General features: G+C 36.7%; 1 protein-coding gene and 1 pseudogene across 1 annotated transcript; both read right to left on the bottom strand.

Annotated features, from left to right (window-relative positions):
• Positions 1-3859: 3859 nt before the first annotated feature.
• LOC102998948 (olfactory receptor 6N2) lies at positions 3860-5014 on the bottom strand. Its single transcript, XM_057555656.1, is given in 5 exon segments — positions 3860-4212; positions 4215-4647; positions 4650-4717; positions 4720-4820; positions 5001-5014. Coding segments are annotated over 5 exon segments (969 nt in total).
• A 13048-nt stretch (positions 5015-18062) lies between these two features.
• Positions 18063-19002, bottom strand: LOC130707121 (olfactory receptor 6N2-like; annotated as a pseudogene).
• Positions 19003-20501: the final 1499 nt, after the last annotated feature.

The raw sequence follows: 20501 nt of genomic DNA on the forward strand, positions 1-20501 counted from the left end.
GTGAGGGTTATTTTTTTTGTTTCTTTTTTTGTGCATGTACTTTAACTAATAATTTAAATTTTGAGCCAATGTGTTATTTTATTCCTTGATTGTTATGAATAGATTTTTAACTAATAATTTTATTTAATTAATGACTATTGATTTATTCAGGTTTCTAAATCTCCATATGCCAATTATGGATAAATAACCACTATCTTTTTCATTAAAATTTCCACCCTTCTCTATTTCATTTTCATTCACTTCTTTTTGTGAACTAGAATTTTCTTTGTCAGGGAAAAACCAGGTGTTAATTTACCCACACACCTCTGTACAAATTGAAGTTGAATTCAGTTCACACTGGACCTTCTACCCTATTGCAATAGTATATTACTGATTAAAATCTGTCCTTACTACTATAACTAGTGTCCAGCTTTGTTTATCTTTGACACCCCTCACCTTGAAAAAAGGCCTTCATTTGTAGTATCTGCTGATTTGCATAGTGTAAATATTCCCACCATGCCTGATTTCAAGCTACCTGCTCACAAAATCCCTGAAAATTTAACAATCACCTCTCAGGAATGAAAAAAACTACGACTAAATAAGACAGTAGAGGTGAATCTCATAAACATAATGCTGAGTGAAAGAAATCAGGCACAAAAGGATGTGTACTGTAAGAATCAACTTATGTAAAATACCAAAACAGGCAAAATCAGTCTACAGTGTTGGATGTCAGGTTATTGGTTATACTCATGGGAGGGAAAGAAGGAGTGTGTTTAATGTAAAGGAGCATGAAGCAAGTGTTGGAGATATTTCCAGTGTTCTGTTCAGAATGCTCATTACATAAAAGAGCTCAGTGTGTGAACACTCATTGTGTTGCACATTTATGTTTTGTACAGTTCTCTGCATGTTTGTCCTACTTCAGTAATGTTTTTAATTGGTAGTCTACCATCTAGCTTGTACATTTTGCATCCCTTTGCCTAGTTTTAAGTTCTGCATAATAAAAGGGTTGTGGGGCCAAGAACAGGAGTTGGCATAGAGTACATCATTTACTCGGAGTGTAGTCAAATTCTTACCACATCAAATAGAGGGAGTAAAACAAACTAGGAATCAGGCCCAAAGAATGTTGAGTCTTTCCTTCTATAATTTCTGACTCCTTTTGCTTTCTGTTTCCCATGTAAATTTACATTAAATACATTAAAACTAGGTGTGGAGGATTTGTAAGAAAGAGATGAATGATACTACCTTTCACTCGTAAATAGGAAGGGAGTGGGTTCCAATAGTGACTGGAATCAGGACAGAATCACTAAAGATCAAAATAAGTCAGTGACAAGAGTGGGTAAGATTCATTACATTTTCCATTTATTACATTTTTATTGAATGCTCACCATGTTTAGACACTTGCTAGATTCTGGATATATATATATATATATATATATATATATATACACAAATATATACAATATATATATGTATATATATATAGATATAGATATAGATCAAGATACCAAACTCACATGATTTTATTTTTTTATTTTTTTTTTCTGTTCAATCTTTTATTAGCTGTGAATCCTTGAGTGATTATTTTAACTTTTGGTTTCTTCATCTGCAATATGAAGGATACCTACTTCATAGGAAGTTTTTGTTTGTTTGTTTGTTTTTGTTTTTGTTTTTTTGAAGAGGATATCAACATCGGGGATTTTTTTGTTTTGTTTTTTTGGGGTTTTTTAACATCTTTATTGGAGTATAATTGCTTTACAATGGTGGGTTAGTTTCTGCTGTATAACAAGTGAATCAGCTATACATATACATATATCCCCATATCTCCTCCCTCTTGCTTCTCCTTCCCACCCTCCCTATCCCACCCCTCTAGGTGGTCACAAAGCACCAAGCTGATCTCCCTGTGCTATGTGGCTGCTTCCCACTAGCTATCTATTTTACATATGGTAGTGTATATATAAGTCCATATCACTCTCTCACTTCATCTCAGCTTACCCTTCACCCTCCCCGTGTCCTCAAGTCCATTCTCTACATCTGTGTCTTTATTTCTGTCCTGCCCCTAGGTTCTTCAGAACCTTTTTTTCTTTTTTTAAGATTCCACATATATGTGTTAGCATACGGTATTTGTTTTTCTCTTTCTGACTTACTTCACTCTGTATTAAACTGACATGATTTTAGACTAAATATATTTTATAGACTTGTAGGAAAAACTGAAAAATTATATCTATATCTAACTATATCTACATACACACAAATGTGCATACACATTTAAATTTTGATACATATTTTGAAGGAAAAAAAATTCTTCAAAAGAAAAATAAGTAGCATAAATTAGGATGAGTGTGCAGAAGTCCTTGAAAAGATAATGTCATTTAAAAGTGACATTTGAACAGAAACTCATGCAAAGAGGAGTGAGCCAATTGAAGTGTTGCTGGGGTTGGGGGTGGGGGCAGTGTCAAGTTTCTGAAGCCATACAGATCTTAATTTATTTGAAGAACTCAGAGTGACAATGTGGCTGGGTAAGAGCGAACTGATGGAGAAGAGGTGGGAGTCAATGTTGGAGAAGAAGGAATGGGAGAATTTTGTTGAATCTTATAAAGTTTGATGAGGCTTTGGATTTTATCCAAAGTGCAATTGGTAATCTTTCACGGTTTTAGAGAATGGCGTATCCAATTCAGTTTTAAAATATGTCACTTTAGTTTTATATGGAAAATATATTAGAATGGAACAAGAGTAGGAGCAAGGAGAGTGTGTAGAATATTATCGTATTAATCCAGTCGAGAGATACTAGAGATTTACACTAGGATATTAACACTAAAGAGAAAGAGGGAAAAAAACAGATTTGAGGATATATTTTGAAGAAGGATTGGCATGTGTTAATAATGAAGGGGTAGAAGAAGAAGAATTGAAATAAATTATTTGAAATTTTCTGACCCAAGCACAGAGAAACAAAAGCATCAAGCTTTCAGGACTGGAAAATTGAAAATTTACCTGTGAGTTTCATCAAACATTCAAAGAATGAAAAATTGTAATCTTATAAGAACTCTTGAAGAGCCTAGGAAGAAAATAAATCTTCATTTTTGGCCAGTTAATTTTTAAATTCTTGAAATACATCCAGCTAGAGTTGTTAAGAGGCACTTGGATGTATAAGTCTAAAGCTCAGAAGAGAGTTCTGGTTTGGAGATATAAATTCAAGAATTGTTGGCATAGGTAGGGATGAAATTTAAATCCATAGGAATAACTCTGAGCATCTAGGAAGACAGTGCTACAAGACAAAGAAGACTGATAAAGACCAATTAGAGAGATAAGGAGAAAATTAAGAGACACTGATAACATAGAATCTAAGAGACAAACTTTTTTTTAAGAGGAATTGGTTAAGTGTATCAAGAGTTCAAGAAAGAGGAAAGACAAGAAGAGTCTAATGTATTTGGCAGTGTGGAGGTCATTAATGACCTTGGTAAAATATTGGTTGAAAGGTCGAAGCCAAAGCCAGATTGAAATGGGTTGAAAACTGAATAGGAAGTGAAGAACAAGAGATAGATTGTGCCATTAATCATGTTGAGAAGTTTGACTGGAAAAGAGAACAGAGAAATAGACTGCTAGCTAGCTGGAAATGTGTGACCAAGGAAATGTGTATGCTTAATTTTAAGAATGGAGATACTAAAGTATTCTTAAATTCAGAAAGCACTGTTCAAGTAAAAAATAAAATCATAAAGATGTAGGAAATAGAAGAAAACATAAAGAAATAAAGCCTTTGAGAAAGTAAGAGGAGATGGGATTCATTGCATGTGTGATGATGAGAAGATTATTCAAGGTCAGGACAAAGGTACATAGAACTTTTATGATATCAACAGTGAAATGGAAGAAGGACCTTGGTCGAAAGTCAATGGTGGGTGGGACTAGCTATCTGTCCCTTCCAGAAGATGGTTCTCTTAATGGACTTAATGAGTCCCTTGTTATGAAGACTGTAGGTAATTGGGTTGACCAGTGGTGTTAGTACACAGTAGACTACAGCAAGTGTCCAATCAAGGGTCAGTGATTAGCTCTTCTTTAGTCGCATATACATGAAGATGATGATCCCAAAGAATATGAGGACCACAATAAGATGTGAGGCACATGTAGAAAAGGACTTCTTTCTTCCTGCTGTTGTTTTTATCTTCAATATAGCCCCAATGATTCTTCCATAAGACACCATAATAAAGAGGAAAGTGATAAGGATGATGAAGGCATTGATGGCAAATCCACCAGGACATTATTGGATGTGTCCTCGCAGGCCAGGTTCAGAAGAGGTGGAAAGTTACAGAAGAAGTGTTGGATTTCACTGTAGCCACAGAAATGGAACTGGGAGACCAGGATGACTTCAGAATTGGAACACAGAAATCCACAAGTCCAACAACCAGCAGACATCTTGGCACAGAGTGTGGGGGTCATAATTGCAGGATAGTGGAGGGGCCGGCAGATGACCAGGGATCGGTCACAGGCCACTGCTGTAAGAAGGTAGCATTCAGAGGCCCCTAGGGAGTGGAAGAAGTAAGTCTGAAGGAGGTATCCTGAAAAAGAAATGGTCTTCTTATCACTGAGAAGATTAGCTAGCATCTTGAGGATGGTGGTGATTGTATACCATAGCTCCAAGAAGGCGAGAACACTGACAAAGTGGTACATAGGTGTGTGTGTAGGGCTGCATCCAATCGTATGACTAAAAAGATGGCCATGTTGCCACTGATAGTGAACAGGTATGCCAAAGCAGCAGGACAAAAAGCCAGCCCCTGACATGTGTCACTTTGGGGAAACCAAGGAGCACAAGTTCAGCCAGGCTTGAATGGTTGTGTGGGCTCCATGGGAGGCTGAGGTGGGGAAGGAAAGGAGAAAAAGCTAGATTGAGGTGACTGCAAAATCCAACTCAGAACTTTCTCTTTACTGTTTTGCTTTTTTTATTTAAAGGAGAAATTTAATTACTACTACCACAGTTACTACTATTTATACTACCCTAAAAATAGTAATCGCTAACTCTTATTAGCACTCACTGTGCATCGAGCATTTTACAAGTGTTTTGCATTCAATATTTACTTAATTTTCACACATCCAATGAGATAAGTACCATTGTTATACTTATCTTGCAGATGATAAAATTTAGGAATAGAGAGAATAGTGAGGTTTCATATAGATACCAGGTCACAGAAACAGAAGTTGACTTTATGCACTCTAATTCCATGGTATTTACCTCTATACTATGTGACCCTCCCCTAACATTCTATTCATAGTTTTTCCTTCAGTCAGGTCTCAAAGGATGAATTTTGTCCATGAGATTAATGCAGTGGCAAGCCTTTTCTAATTGTTCAGTTCACCTATCTAAACCTTATTGGATACACATGTGTCAGGGATAAGGAGTACAGAATTAACCAAAGTATAATCTCTGCAACCAGACACTTGCACCCTCCTGGGGAAGCCAACAAAGCAGTCATCTTGATATAGCCTGTGAAGTACAGAGCACTACAGAGTGCTAATGGAGGGGCCCATTTCTCAGACGAGGATGACTGAGAAAGGCTCCTCAGAAGAGGAAGGCTTTGAGCAGAATTTTCAGTAAGAGTAAGAGTTACATGAAAGGGGAAAAGAACCATTTTAGACAAAAAGCACATGTGCAGGCACTGAGCGGGAAGCAGCCTTAGTTAAGGAAATGTATGCTCCCTTTATGGTAAGGCGACTGGGAAAGCTCACCCAATGATTTGAGACCTTACCCCAAAAGGTGGGGGGAGCCACTAAAGAACGTTAGATAGATGAATGATGTAATCATATGTAGATTTTTAAAGCTTCACTGATATTTAACTATTCTAACCTCAAGCTCAGAGATGAAGGTGTGAATTTGCCTTGTCGTTATTGCTGATGGAAAGATGAGTAGGGTGTTAACACATAGGGTGAGAGAATGCAGACTAAAAAATGAACACAATAAAGTGGCAATTAGCATAAATCCTGCATTTTCAGAAAAACAACTATAGGTGAGAAATACATAGCTGGCTTGGTGATATTTCATAGGAAAAACTATTAGACATTCTAACTGTTCTCAAGCACAGAGTGAAGCAGGTGCAAAAAGAAAAGAAAGAAAAAGGAAAAGAAACCATCACAACTAAAAGAACACAAACAATGTGACTTTAAATGCATAAAAATGTTAACCAATGTCAGTCACACCATATCCTGTGTAGCTCACACTGCATTTGGTGAGGGCTGTCTAAATTCTAGCCACCGAACTGACAAACTGCAGTCTCTTGCTTCTTTTGGTAATCCTAACATTTGTCTTAACACATTAAAGGTATTCAATACAAACTAATTGTTTAATCAAACTAATTAATTTAACAATTGTTTAAAAGTTAGTAGACACCCCCCAATACTTTCCCTTCAACTCATACCACGTACCTAAATCAAAACATTGCTCCCAAACCCAAGTGTGCTGCAGTGGAAATTAACTTCTGGGCTTGATATTTTTAAATGCTAAACTAATTCAAAGCAATTAGTGTTTAAGGCATTCTACTTGAATCTCTTCTATGCTAAAGGAACTGTATATTTACCTCTCTAATTACAGGGGACAAATACGCCAAAACAGAAATCTTTGCTTGATCACAATCTGGCACCTTTGCTCCTCCTAACCATTTGCTTCTGGTTGACCTCTCATCCTCTTTTCTCCATCTGGTAACTGCTTCTCATCCTTCAAAATGAGGTCAAATGTTAGCTCTTTAGTGAAGCCTCTCCTGAATCCCCCAGAAAATGTTACTTATTCCTTCTTCTATGTCCTCATATTGTTTACAGTGTCCACTTAACATATTGTAACAATATTACCTCCATAATGAGTCTGTATTCCCCATAAATTGGTAAGATCTTTGAGAGTACATGTAGTACATTATTAATTCTTGTATATCCCCCACCAATGCCTAGAAAAATGAGCATAGAACTGTGAACTCAATGTTTCTTGAATATACTTAAATTTTTGTAGACTAAATTTATGTTTTTCAATTACATCTGAACACACCCTTCTTGTCCTCTAGGCATCTCAGGCTTAATACATCTAAACTTAGCATCTCAAATTTTGTCTTGCCTCCTTTCCCCTAATCCTGTTGAAAAAGTCTTCATTACTTTCACCCACCCAGAAAAATTAAATCTAAGAAATATTTTGATCATCTTTTGGGTATAGTAAGTTTATTGATGATGTTTTATCTTTCTACAAATTAGCTTTTTGAAGCTAACTGTATGTGTAGGTTGAGTAAATTCTTACAGACATGGAATAATTTCAGGAGCATTTTGAAGACCTCTAGATCTTACACTGCTACATCACCAAGTGTCTTTAACCCCCGCTCCTCCACCCCACAGTTGGAGAGCCTATGTACAGCCCTCTCTAGGTGAAACCTTTTCAAATACAGCTGCTCCTAAGATGATATAATATCTCATTAGACCTTCTTAGTACAGTTCCTATGTCATGAATGATACTCTAAGAAACCTCTACTCTCTGCCATCCATGCCGGATATAGCCAGTCTATGGCAGTACATAGGGAAACTTCCTGTCTCTCAAAATAGCCATTAGCCAATCTCTTGTTTGTACAGTGTAAATTAAGTATCAAACAGGAGGACAGTAGACAAGATAACCTTTAAAATTTCTTCTAAATCTGATACTCTATGATTCTCAGAATTGGACATGCCCAAGTCCCGGTTATTTAAGTCATCTTTCCACTAACCCCACTCTCTAACTTCAAAATATTATGTTTTCAGATACTTTATTATAGGTCCCACCTTTCAGATCCCCAGATCACCTACCAGCCACTGAACTTCATTCAGTATCTGCCTTTGTCTTGCTTTGCTCAGATACTTGTGGGAGATGGAGACTATATCCAGGAACCTTTCCTCTTCTTCAGCAAGTTCTGTCCCCACGGGGCAGAGTCCCCAGAGCTAACCCTGATTGTCTCAGGCCACGAGGGGCACAGGCAAGGGAGAGACCTCCAGCCCCAGAGGTAGATGAGAATCAGGCTCAGGAGAGGCTCCTGGGAGGGCACGTGGAGAGAGGCCATGTCTGTTTTCCACCAGGTGGGCTCAGAGAAGCCTTTCCTCAAATGCTTGCTATCTTATCTCCCCTTTTTCAACACTTCCCCTCTCCCCATCTCCAGTGACTTCTCAACACAGACTCTTGGACTCTGCAGAAATGACCCCCAACCCTCCTACAACTCTTTCCATAAACACATGCACTCACAGTTCCTTGTCTCACCTCACAAGTCCAAAGAGACTTTGTATATTCCCTCATCTTTTCAAACAATGACTTTTCCTGATCATGTGCCTGATCCAGCCCAACATTGTTCTTCCTTTGAGAAGCCCCTCTGATAGGAGCTGCTTGTTCTGAAAAAAAAAAAAAAAAAGGGCTTTAGAGCCTCAGAAATCTTAATTTCAATCCGGCACTCATAAAATAACCATTTACTGATCCTTTGCTAGGTAACATATCGTTCTAAGCACACTGCATGTATTAACTGATATGATCCTCATAATTACTCTATGAGGTTGGTACAATTCTTATTCCCATTTTACGTTTGAGGAGACTGAGGCACAGAGAGTTTAAAAATATGTCCAGGGTCACACAGCTAGTAAGTACCCTTGTCAGGATTATGAACTCTGACCCCAGAACCTGTGCTCATCACTTCTAAGCTCCGCTGCCTTCAGAATTGTTGACAGCAGTTGAAAGAACATAACCAAGGGCACATAGCCACAAATGGTGCCCATCTCAAGACCTGTACCCCTGACCACCACTCATTACCTATGTGCCCTTAGGCAGTCATTTATCTCTTTGAATCTATATAGTCTCATGTATAAATGTGTGTTGTGGGGGTTATGGGAAAATAAACACAAAAAAAAACTGTATTAGTTCTAAAATGTGTCTACACACATTCCTGTTTCACTTAGTAGGTGTAGAGTAGATGTTTGTTCATTAAATTCCTCCAGATAACTCTGGGCAGACATTTGTTACGTAATATCTCACAGCCTTATTTTCTTCACCTTTAAAGATGGCATATTTGGGTTGCTTTGAGAATCAGAGACATGACAATGCCTCCAGGCGAAGAACAGGAACACACCTAGAGTTTAACAAAATTGGGTTTATTGCAGTGAGGGAGATCACACATCATGTGGACCATGGAGCATTTCAGTAAGGGGTCATTAGAAAAGAATTATTATAGGATGTGGGCTCATGTTAGGTGATTTAGGGGAAGGTTCAAGGAAGCAGGGATTGGTCTGGATTGGATCCTGTCAGTTACTAGAGATAATTCTATGATTGGGTATCTTAATGAATTTTATTCAGAAGGTAGACTAAACTTGCAATTGATAAAGAAACAGCAGTCACTCATATTAGCTAAGAAAGGGAAATTTTTTTTTTCTGATTTGTATGGTGATCTTGTTTTTGTATGTGCTTATACATGATTATCAAGCTGTCTTCTTTTTTCCCCACCTCTTCATCATGGTCAGACAGTGACCTTGTCTGATGTTGGTTTTCTGTGAGAACACCACGGGCTAGATTTGACTGTCTTTCTCTTTCTCAGATAAAATACATAAAGGGCAAACTACAAAGTCTAGTACAGACTAGACAACCCATAACCTTTTTCTTTCCCTCCCAACCATTACATCGTTTCCCTTTTAGTGTTTCCAACATTAATTTTTAATTTCCCTATTAAGGAGTTCACTATATTACAAAATAACCAAAGTAAGTACAACTCTGGATTGTTTAAAATTTAGTTTTCATGAATGGAAGTCCATCTCCTTGTCACTTCCATGCGTTGGTCCTGAGGCGATCTTCTGGATCCAACATATCACTAAGTTCCACAAATAGTAGAACACAGGCTTTATGTCCTGCCTTGATTATCTTTTCTTGCAGCTGAAGAGACTTCAGCTGATCTACATGTATGTTAAAGTTCCTCAACATACTGGTCACTCCTTCTTAGATTGGCTTTGGTTTGTCATGGTCTCACTCCCTGAAAAGAGCAACAAGGCTACGAAGATTTCGTACAAAAATAGAAATCAGTTAAATCTATTACGTTTTTTAATCACACTTCCCTCTGCTTGAGACAGTTCCAGAAAAAAAAAATCCTGTTACTGTATCCCTCTACCTTGGACCCCTTTCACCAAGGTAATGCCTCCTCATTCTTATGGTCTCCACTTTAACATCTCTTATTCAAAGAGGTCTGACCTGACCACACTATATAAATACCCTGTCTTCCAGCATTTTTTTCTGTTTATTGCCTCCTGGCCATTCCTTTCACAGCACAAATTTTAATTACTTATTCATACATTTATTTCTCTCTTTTCATCAATATATAATAAAGTCAGTGAAGACAGAGACCAAGTGTGTTTAATACCATCATTCAGTGCCTAGTATTTTTCCTTGCACAAAGTAGATATTCAAGAATTATTTGTTGAAAGAATTAATTAAGAAAAGGCTTTTCTGATAACCCCCCCCACACACATACATATAAATATACACAACAATTACAACCAAGATAGACCAGATTCTCCTATTACATGATTCCAGAGAACTGCGTATTTCTGAATTCCTCCCATTTCTAATAACTTATCCTCTATTTACAAACTGAACGTAAGCTTCATGAAGGCAGAGATTGTGTTTGTTCCATGTGTGTCCATTCAACGCTATTTATTTATTTATTTTTTGGCCACACCACACAGCTTGTGGGATCTCAGCTTCCTGACCAGGGATTGAACACAGGTCAGGGCAGTGAAAGCCCGGAATCCTAACCACTAGGCCACCAGGGAACTCCCGTTCATGCTATATTTTTATTGCCTGATACAATGCCTGTAGTAGAGAAGACATTCAGTACAGTTTTTCAAATGGATATAATTTTTTTTTTTTCCTGCCTATACTTGTCTGGAGGGTTTTATTATGGTTATTGAACTTGCTCTTTTTGTTTTGAAACCCAAGCACAAGACCTTTTCTTACCTCCATTAGAGTGCAACTTGTGAGATTCAATCTATTTTCCTAGTGCTTTCTGATGCTTTTAGATTCTGATTCTACCCTCTGCCCTTTTGTGTATTCCTTCCAACTTTATCCACAGATTTGACAGGTATACTATTTAGGTTCTCCTCCAGGTTATTAGTTCCACTGCTGATTGAGTAGAGACCACTGTGACAGACCCCTAGATCCTTTTTTTGAAAGTCATTTTGAAATAAACATTCTTTAGGAAAAGTTATTTTTCTACCTATAAGCTGTCCTAACAATACTCTCATCCAACCCACATTTTTCCTTTTCTCCCCAGGTATATCTAGGGCATGTTCATAGGACTGGGATCCTGTAGGCAAAAGGAAATAGAAGGTAAGAAGCCCTGGTAATAATTGAGTAGAGCTAAGAAAAGCATTGTGTAAAACATCAAAGGACACTGTCTCAGAATCAGAATCATCAGTGGGGAGATGCCTAATTAAAAACCAACATGAAAATGGTAAGTGACCACTTATTGGTTTGTCCTGAGAATATAATTAGTCCTAAGATTATAATTTAATCAACTTAATGCTTACCAGTCTATACATTATAGGATAACATGTAAATACTGTAGGGAAGGGGTGGGCAAACTTTATTAGAGCCAGATAGAAAATATTTTACCCTTTTCAGGCCCTATGTCTCTGTCATAACTACTCAATTATCTGGCTGCAGCACAAACGTAGCCATAGACAATATGTAAATAAATGTATGTGGCTGTGCTCCAGCAAAGTCTGTTTCCAAAAACAGGCTATGTACCTGATTTGGTCCATGGGCCATGGTTGGATCCAGGGCTGTAGCTTGGGAACCTTTTTTACGCGCGTGCACGCGCGCACACACACACACACACACACACACACAAACATACACACTATGTTGAATGACTTTTCTCTGACTCTAGTGTTTTGAGACTGCTTCCATTTGTCATGATCCCTGAAAAGATAACTTTCCCTACTCAGAAAGTAATCATTCTGCAAAAATGTCTTAAGTGAATGTAGAGCAAATAGATATTCTTCTACGAGTTTTTCTTATTTAGGCTTCTATGCAACTAACAAATGTAGAATTTTAGAGAGCCACGCCCTGTCTCTCAGAACTGGAAGGCAGTGCCCTTTAAGTGACTTATAGATGGCAGAGATAATACCAGCAAACCCTGGTAGGAGCAGTGATCGCAGTGAAATGTCATCTAAGCCCCCTTTAGAGGAAGGAAAAACTGGCATATTAAGATGATGGGGGATTCCACCAGACATCAAGTGAGTCAGAAGGAAATAAACTATAAGGAGGAAAGGAAAGAAATAAACTATAAGAAGGAAATAAACTATAATTGAAAGGAAACTCTAAAGCCATCACTTGGACCTCAAAGTTTGTTTAGAAGCTCTTTTCTAAATCTCTTGATTATTGTAAATAGGAGAAGCATAAGAATACAGTTATATAAGCCCCCCAAAACTAGACAATTGTGCATACTAATCAAATTGAAGCAAAGTTCTTCAATAAGATTAATGTTGACTCTGCTTAGAAGTCTACCATAAGCACAGACCACATCTGTTTTGCTTTTACGAATTCAGGGAAAGAAACAGTACTGTATTGCTGTTAATTTTCATTATGCACATAAAACTTAAGCTTTCATTTTTTTCATGAGTTATAAAATATTATTTGGTAGATTTTAGGATGTCATAAAGCATGTCCAATATGAAAGATTAAGAATGGTCATAACTCGTTTTTGTAGTTAGTCCTTTCAGATGTATCTGATTTCCCCACACACAAAAAGAGTTTAATCTTTGTTTTTTCAAGAAGAAAGATTATAAAAATTCAGAACAGCTTTTAATGTCTAAAGCAATAATCACATTAACTTCCACCCTTCTGTTTGAGTTTGTAGGAATCTAAAAAAATTAATTCTTTTGGCAAGTTTTAAACTGAGCGTTATGTGGAACTTTCTATATACTTGTGACAGGCACCCTATAACCTACTGTTCAGGATTCCAATCTCTGAATATTTTTCAGCTTCTCATATGGAATATACATTCCGACATGGCGCATTTTAATTCTGTTTCTACAAGAAACATTAGAGAAAAGCATCACATTCAAAAGAATTCTTTACCATATAAATCAAAGCTTAAATTATAATTTCTTCTAATACTGTCACCTTCATAGGCCACTGAGTATAACTAAATTATCTTGTAAATCTGACTCACTTGATGCCTGGTGGAAACCCCCATCACGCTAATGTGCCACCTTTTCTATTCTCTTTCTTCTTCTTGAATGTCATGACTATTCTTGACCTTGGGAAAAATTGTCAAATTCCATGCACACCGCTTTTGGAATTTCATATGAGATTTTGTTTTATTAGTAGGCCAATTTAGGGAGAAGAAATATTTTTCTAATATTGATATCCCATCCATGAATGTGTTCTGTATCATCACATATAAAAGAGCTATATAATGACTTTAAATACAAATTTATGAGTTTTCAAAAAAGTTTTGAATATCTTTTTTTTTTTTTTGTATACAGCAGGTTCTTATTAGTCATCAATTTTATACACATCAGTGTATACATGTCAATCCCAATCGCCCAATTCATCACACCACCACCCCCACCCTCCATGGCTTTCCCCCCTTGGTGTCCATACGTTTGTTCTCTACATCTGTGTCTCAATTACTGCCCTGCAAACCGGTTCATCTGTACCATTTTTCTAGGTTCCACATATATGCGTTAATATAAGATATTTATTTTTCTCTTTCTGACTCACTTCACTCTGTATGACAGTCTCTAGATCCGTCCACGTCTCTACAATTGACCAAATTTCTTTCCTTTTTATGGCTGAGTTTGAATATCTTTTAAGTACTATATATATATATTATAAATTGTCTCTTTCATTGTATTTTATGATTGTTGCTGTTATACAATAATACAGCTGTTTTTGGTTTTTTTTTCATTGAGTAGTATCTAGCAAGCTGGTCAACCACATTGATGCTAATAATTTATCCATGGTTATCTATGCTTCAAGATAAATACCATCTAAAAATAATTAAAGTTTCATCCAGTATTTATACTTTTAATTTCTTTACTCTTTTTGCTTATTTGCTTCAATAGCCAGGACCTCCTATAAAATGTTGACTAGAAGTTGTATTATCCGTTAATCTCATTTTGTTCTTGATCTTAAAAGAAATGCTTTTCACATATCACTATTAGTTATGCTGTATGATTTTAGAAAGTGCCCTTTATCAGGATAAGGAAGTCTTTTTTTCATTTGTATTTTATTATTGTTTCTTACTTTTTAATTATGAATTATTATTGAATGTTTTTTTATTCTTGAATCAAGAGATATTCATCATGGTTTTTCTTTTTTAATCTGTTAATATTATAAATCATATTATTCACTTTTCAAATGTTAAGTAAATCTTGCATATCTGAGATAAACCAAATTCAGTTATCATCACTTAATATAGATCATTGAATTTGGTTTAGGATTATTTGGAGGGAGAATTTTGCATTGATGTTAATGAGCGAGACCGGCCTGTGATTCTTTTCTTCATACACTGGTTTTATTTATTTTAGAACCAGCAACCAGCAAGCTTCATAAAATGCTTTGCTGAATTGTACTTCCAGTATATTTGTTCTCTTAATGAGTTCTATAAAAATAGGAATTACCTTTTTCTGCAATATTTGGTAGAACTCTCTTGTTAAGCCATCTGGGCCCAATGTTTTTTTTTCTAGTAATATTTTTAACTTCTAATTCAATATTACTAAGATTTTCTACTGCTTCTGAAGTTGATATTGGTAATTTTCAATTTTCTGAAAATGAATCTAGCTAATTAAATTTTTAATTACTTAACATATATTGTTAATACTATCATCTTATCACTTTAAACTTTGTAGTTTAAACCTGTAGTTATATCAATTTTTTATTCTTATTATTTCCTATTTTTACTCCTCTCTCCTTTTTATTCTTTGTTAGTCTTGTCAGGGGTTTAATTTTTTTTTCTAGAACCAATTTTTTGATTTATATATCCTCTTTGTTATATATTTATTTTTATTATATTAATTTCTGCTCCCATATTTATATTTTTCCTCCTTCTACTTTCTTTGATTTTTCTCCCTAATATTATTTTTCTAAGTGCCTAATTTGGATGCTTGCTTGACTAATCAGTTTTGCACATTGTTTCTTTTATAATGTAAACATTTAAGGCTATGAATTTCTCTCTAAGAAACACTTTAGCTTTATCCCATCAGTTTTGAAATTATAATTTTTATTATTGTTCAGGGCTAAATGTTTTCTACTTTCCCTTATAATTTCATCTTAGATTCATAAGTTGTTTAGAAGTGTTTTTTTAATGTCAAACATAAGAATATTTACTAATTTAATTATATCATGAAACTAGTCTACAGTTTAGAAACTAGTCTACATAGTATTAATTCTTTTAACTGTGTTGAGACTTTTAATTTATTTTTTAGTTTTATTGACATATAATGGACAAATAGAAATTGTATATTTTTAAGTCATACAACTTGATGTTTCAATATAGGTATACATTGTGAAATGATCACCACAATCAAGTTAATTAAAATATCGATTATCACCCACAGTATGATTTTTCTCCCTTTTTCTCTTTTTTTCTTTCTTCCCTCCCTTACTTCCTTTCTTCTCTTTTTGTTATAAGAATTCTTAAGATCTACCCTGCCCTCTTAGCAAATTTCAAGCACACAGTACAGTATCATTAACTATGGTCACCAGGGTACAAATTTTCAGTGAGCCTTATATTATAGTTTAACATTTGTTTAATTCGACATGAGCTTAAAGTCAATCTGTATTCTATGTTCTTTCAATGGAATATATATCTGCCTGGTATATACTTACTCAGGAGAGGGTTTTCAAACGTCTTACTATGATAGTGGGTGTGTTAACTTTCCTTATGGTTCCCGCACCTGATTACCAAAAAGCACTGAAAGCCACAGCCCTCCTCCATGGGGACAAGTTCCTTCCACTCCATGGCAGAGAGCATAACACACAAACTAGGCAGGCTGGTTCCCAAGAATAGGAACAGAGAAAAGGGCTGGGCTACACCTGCCCAGTTCCTCTTCCAATTTCACCAGATTAGATCAATGGCTCTCAGACTTGAACTTACTTCAAATCACCTTGTGTTTGGGGAAAGCTCAAAAAGGTTTAATGATTTGTTCACTGAGTCAAAGAACTAAAGAAATTACCTATAATTTCTTATTTTTAGAACTCTATGACTGTAGGGAAAAAATACCTTTCTAATACTGACTATGCAGGATCATATAAATCATCTTTGAAAGGATTTTCTCTAGCTAACCTACATTTAAGTAAAAAAGTCATCTGTGACCTGATTCCTGGGTTCATACAGACTGAAAAATCCATAGTTGACAGGAATGGTAGGGAGGGTGAAGACTCAGCCAGCAGAATCAGACCCTCTGTTTTTTAAAATGCTGTTCTTTCTTCTTCCTCAGTAAAGTTAAACTTTTTGAATTGAGTTCAGACTCTTTACCTACTAACTGAATTTGGAAAGACATTCATCCATTTACCTGCTATTGGAGATCTAATGAGAAAATGGACACAAAATATTCAAGTATAAATGGTAAGAGCATGGTAAAAGCATGGTTCTGGGAAGCAGAGAACCCACTCCTACTTTTGGAAAGGAGAGATGGCAAGAAACCTAGAGCAGAAAGGCTCACCAGAGAAATCCTTGTTAAATCTCATGGTAGTCATGTTCTCTAGAAGAAGGAGAGTTATTCTATGGGAAGAATAGTTTGTATGTCACTCCACACACATTTTCTCCCAATAATATAAATTAAAATAAACACCAAGTTATCCTTGCAATAGAAATAAAGTATTTCAACTTCATTAGTTCAGGAAACCCTAAACTCATTTACTCAATCATTTCAAAAAATGTTGCCCAGGAGAATAATTTTTAAAATGAGTTTTCCTTTTGTATTTTCAGTATAGTTGTGACGATGTTATCCTGATACAAAGAATCTCCAAGGGGGATACTACAGTTTCATGTCTTATTTGAAGAGAACTTTCAGAAAAGTACCAACTGAGTGCCTAGGGTTTTAGGATCCCAAAATCTGAGACTTGAGGAAAATGTCAGAATAAACTTCTATAAAACTTTTGTTTTCCTCATTCCCTTTCTGCCAATCCGTTCACTCCTTCCCTCCACTTTCCATGACCTCTACCATCACAGATACACAGAAATTAAAACAGAAAAATCTATCTCTTGATATTAATCAATATGTTGCTGCTGGGGTATAGAGCATGTGTGTGTGTGTGTGTGTGTGTGTGTGTGTGTGTGTGTTTGAGAGAGAGAGAAGACAATTGACTCTTCACAACAGAACTATAAGCTCTTTGAAAACAAATTATGCCTCCTTTTTATATCTCTTCTTGGTTCCCAGACCTAGTTTTGCACTCAAGGAACCCTATCAATAATGTTGCCTTGTTGACTAACTGATGATTTCAAATTCAAAGAGCAGAATATATTTCTATAACTCACATTTAACCATCAGCACACCCAGGACCCTCATTTCTAACCCCCTGATCTTCCCAGTTAGAAAGTTAATTTTGAGATCCAGCTTTAAACATTCTTTTATGGTGGCTTCACCCAGAAACACTGAACTCCACGCTCTTATGAACCCTCTTCCCATGGCTCACCAATCAACATCTAAACATTTACCCAAGAAGTTCTTTTACTTTTCCTTCTACTTAGCTCCTTTACTACTTTCTCAATGCTTTTCCAGGAATTCTATCTCGAGCAAAGTCTCACAGTCAGTTTTTTCCAAATTCTTTTAAACACAGTTATGTCTCTCTCTAAGTTCTAAGTCTACCTTGGTATTTGCACTTGCATCATTATTATTTGATTATTTTTTAAGCTATGTGATCTTTCACCCATATTAGACAAGTATGGGTTCAGAGGCCATATTTCTCCACCCTCTACAAATTTCCCAATTTGTCCCTATCTAAGACCTCAATCCATTTAAATTGGTATATGCACTATATTTAACAAATTATTTGACTAGTTGATTGACTAAGCAACTAAAGCCTACCCTTACCAAATGAATGGCCTATGGATTGATCCTCAGAGTCTCTTCAACATAGTCCTAATCCTTTGGGTGACACTCCTGACAGCCTCCCTCACTTCCTTGTTGCTGAGAGTATAAATAATGAGGTTGAGAAAAGGAGTAAGAAAAGTGTACACCAAGGCAATAAGCTTGTCAGTGCCTTCAGGGTGACTCTCAGGTGGCCCTACATAGACAATGAAGGCAGAGCCAAAGAATAGCGCTACTGCAGTTATACAGGAGGAACAGGTGGAAAAGGCCTTGGCATGACTGGCAGCTGAAGGCAGCTTCAGCACAGCTCTAAGGATACAGTCCTAAAATGAGCACAAGTTTGCATGCATTGATAATGCCAATCACTGCAATGTGGACTTTAACATGCCAGCTTGTGTCCACACATGCCAACTTCATTAGTGGTGCCAAGTCACAAAAGTAATGAGCCAACTCTTTTAAACAGAAGGGCAGAGTGGTTGTGAGGCTGGCTGGCACAAGTGCAGCTGAGAAGCCAGCCACCCAAGTGGGCCCTGCTAGCCATAACTGTACCTGTCTGCTCATGAGTGCATGTTAGTGGAGTGGGCGACAGATGGCAAGATAGCGGTCCAGCGCCATGACACCCAACAATTAGCACTCAGTCATGCCCAAGGAATGGAAGACCTATAGCTGGACAAAGTACACAGTTGATGAGATGGGTGAATGCCCATGGAGCAAGATATGCAGCAGCATGGGAACTATGGTGCTGACATACCAGAGTTCCAAGAAGGAGCGGACACTGATGAAGAACTACATGGGACATGTGGACAATCCATAATCTGCCTGAATTAGGACAATGATGAACAAATTCCCTGCCAGGGTGAGGAGATAGATGCACAGTGTCCCCAAGAAAGCAAGAGGTCACAGGGTTCCAGTGGTAGTGAAACCAGCAAGGAGAAAATTCTGGGTCCATGTGTGATTGACATGATCCATGATTCCTAGGAGCAAGGGGTAAAGACAGAAGATTAACAACATCAGGATTTTTCCTCTATACAGAAAATTTTCCTAGGGTCAAGAACACCGAATGTGAGCACCTGAAAGGAACTTAATATTATTTAAGCAATGCTCCTCACTTTGCAATAGAGGAATTGCAGTCCTGAAGGTACACATGGTTGGAACTGTTGTTGACAGTGTTGGAACTAGAAACCAAGGCTCCTGAGGCCAGTTCAGTCCTTTTCTATGCTATAATATTGTGCTCTAGTGACTCCAGAAACTGACTTTCTTCCCTACTCCACCATCAGGAAACAAGAGAGACCTAACTACTGGTTGAAAATATCTATAACAAGGGATGGTGGAGAGAGTAGAGGAAATAGACAACAGTCTCCAAACTTAAAGCAAAACTGTCATTTATTAAGTTCTGCAGACAGGAAGATATAGAGAAGCATGCATAAAGCTGAGGGTCAATTCTCTTAGTACCTTAAGATTACAAACTTTAAGAAATATACCTTTATGTAAGGTATATTTAAATCTAAAACTGAATATATATATGTATCTATAACTGAATCACTTTGCTGTACAGTACACACTTTGTGTGCTGAAACTAACACAATATCATAAATCAACTATACTTCAATTTTCTGTGTACATATATATAAAGGAAACTGAAGAGATAAGAAAATCCTTACCTCTATCCTTCTTATAGTTTTTTTTTTAAACATCTTTATTGACGTATAATTGCCTTACAATGGTGTGTTAGCTTCTGCTTTATAACAAAGTGAATCAGTTATACATACACAATATGTTCCCATTTCTCTTCCCTCTTGCATCTCCCTCCCTCCCTCCCACCCTCCCCATCCCACCCCTCTAGGTGGTCACAAAGCACCAAGCTGATCTCCCTGTGCTATGCGGCTGCTTCCCACTAGCTATCTATTTTACATTTGGTAGTGTATATATGTCCATGACACTCTCTTACCCTGTCACATCTCACCCCACCCCCTCCCCATACTCTCAAGTCCATTCTCTGATAGGTCTGTGTCTTTATTCCCGTCTTGCCACTAGGTTCTTCATGGCCTTTTTTTTTTTCCTTAGATTCCATATATATGTGTTAGCATACTGTATTTGTTTTTCTCTTTCTGACTTACTTCACTCTGTATGACAGACTCTAACTCCATCCACCTCATTGCAAATACCTCCATTTCATTTCTTTTTATGGCTGAGTAATATTCCATTGTATATATGTGCCACATCTTCTTTATCCATTCATCTGTCAATGGACACTTAGGTTGCTTCCATGTCCTGGCTAGTGTAAATAGAGCTGCAATGAACATTTTGGTACATGACTCTTTTTGAACTATGGTTTTCTCAGGGTATATGCCCAGTAGTGGGATTGCTGGGTCGTATGGTAGTTCTATTTGTAGTTTTTTAAGGAACCTCCATACTGTTCTCCATAGTAGCTGTACCAATTTACATTCCCACTAACAGTACAAGAGGGC

Source organism: Balaenoptera acutorostrata, chromosome 1, assembly GCF_949987535.1.
Source record: "Balaenoptera acutorostrata chromosome 1, mBalAcu1.1, whole genome shotgun sequence".
NCBI lineage: Eukaryota > Metazoa > Chordata > Mammalia > Artiodactyla > Balaenopteridae > Balaenoptera > Balaenoptera acutorostrata.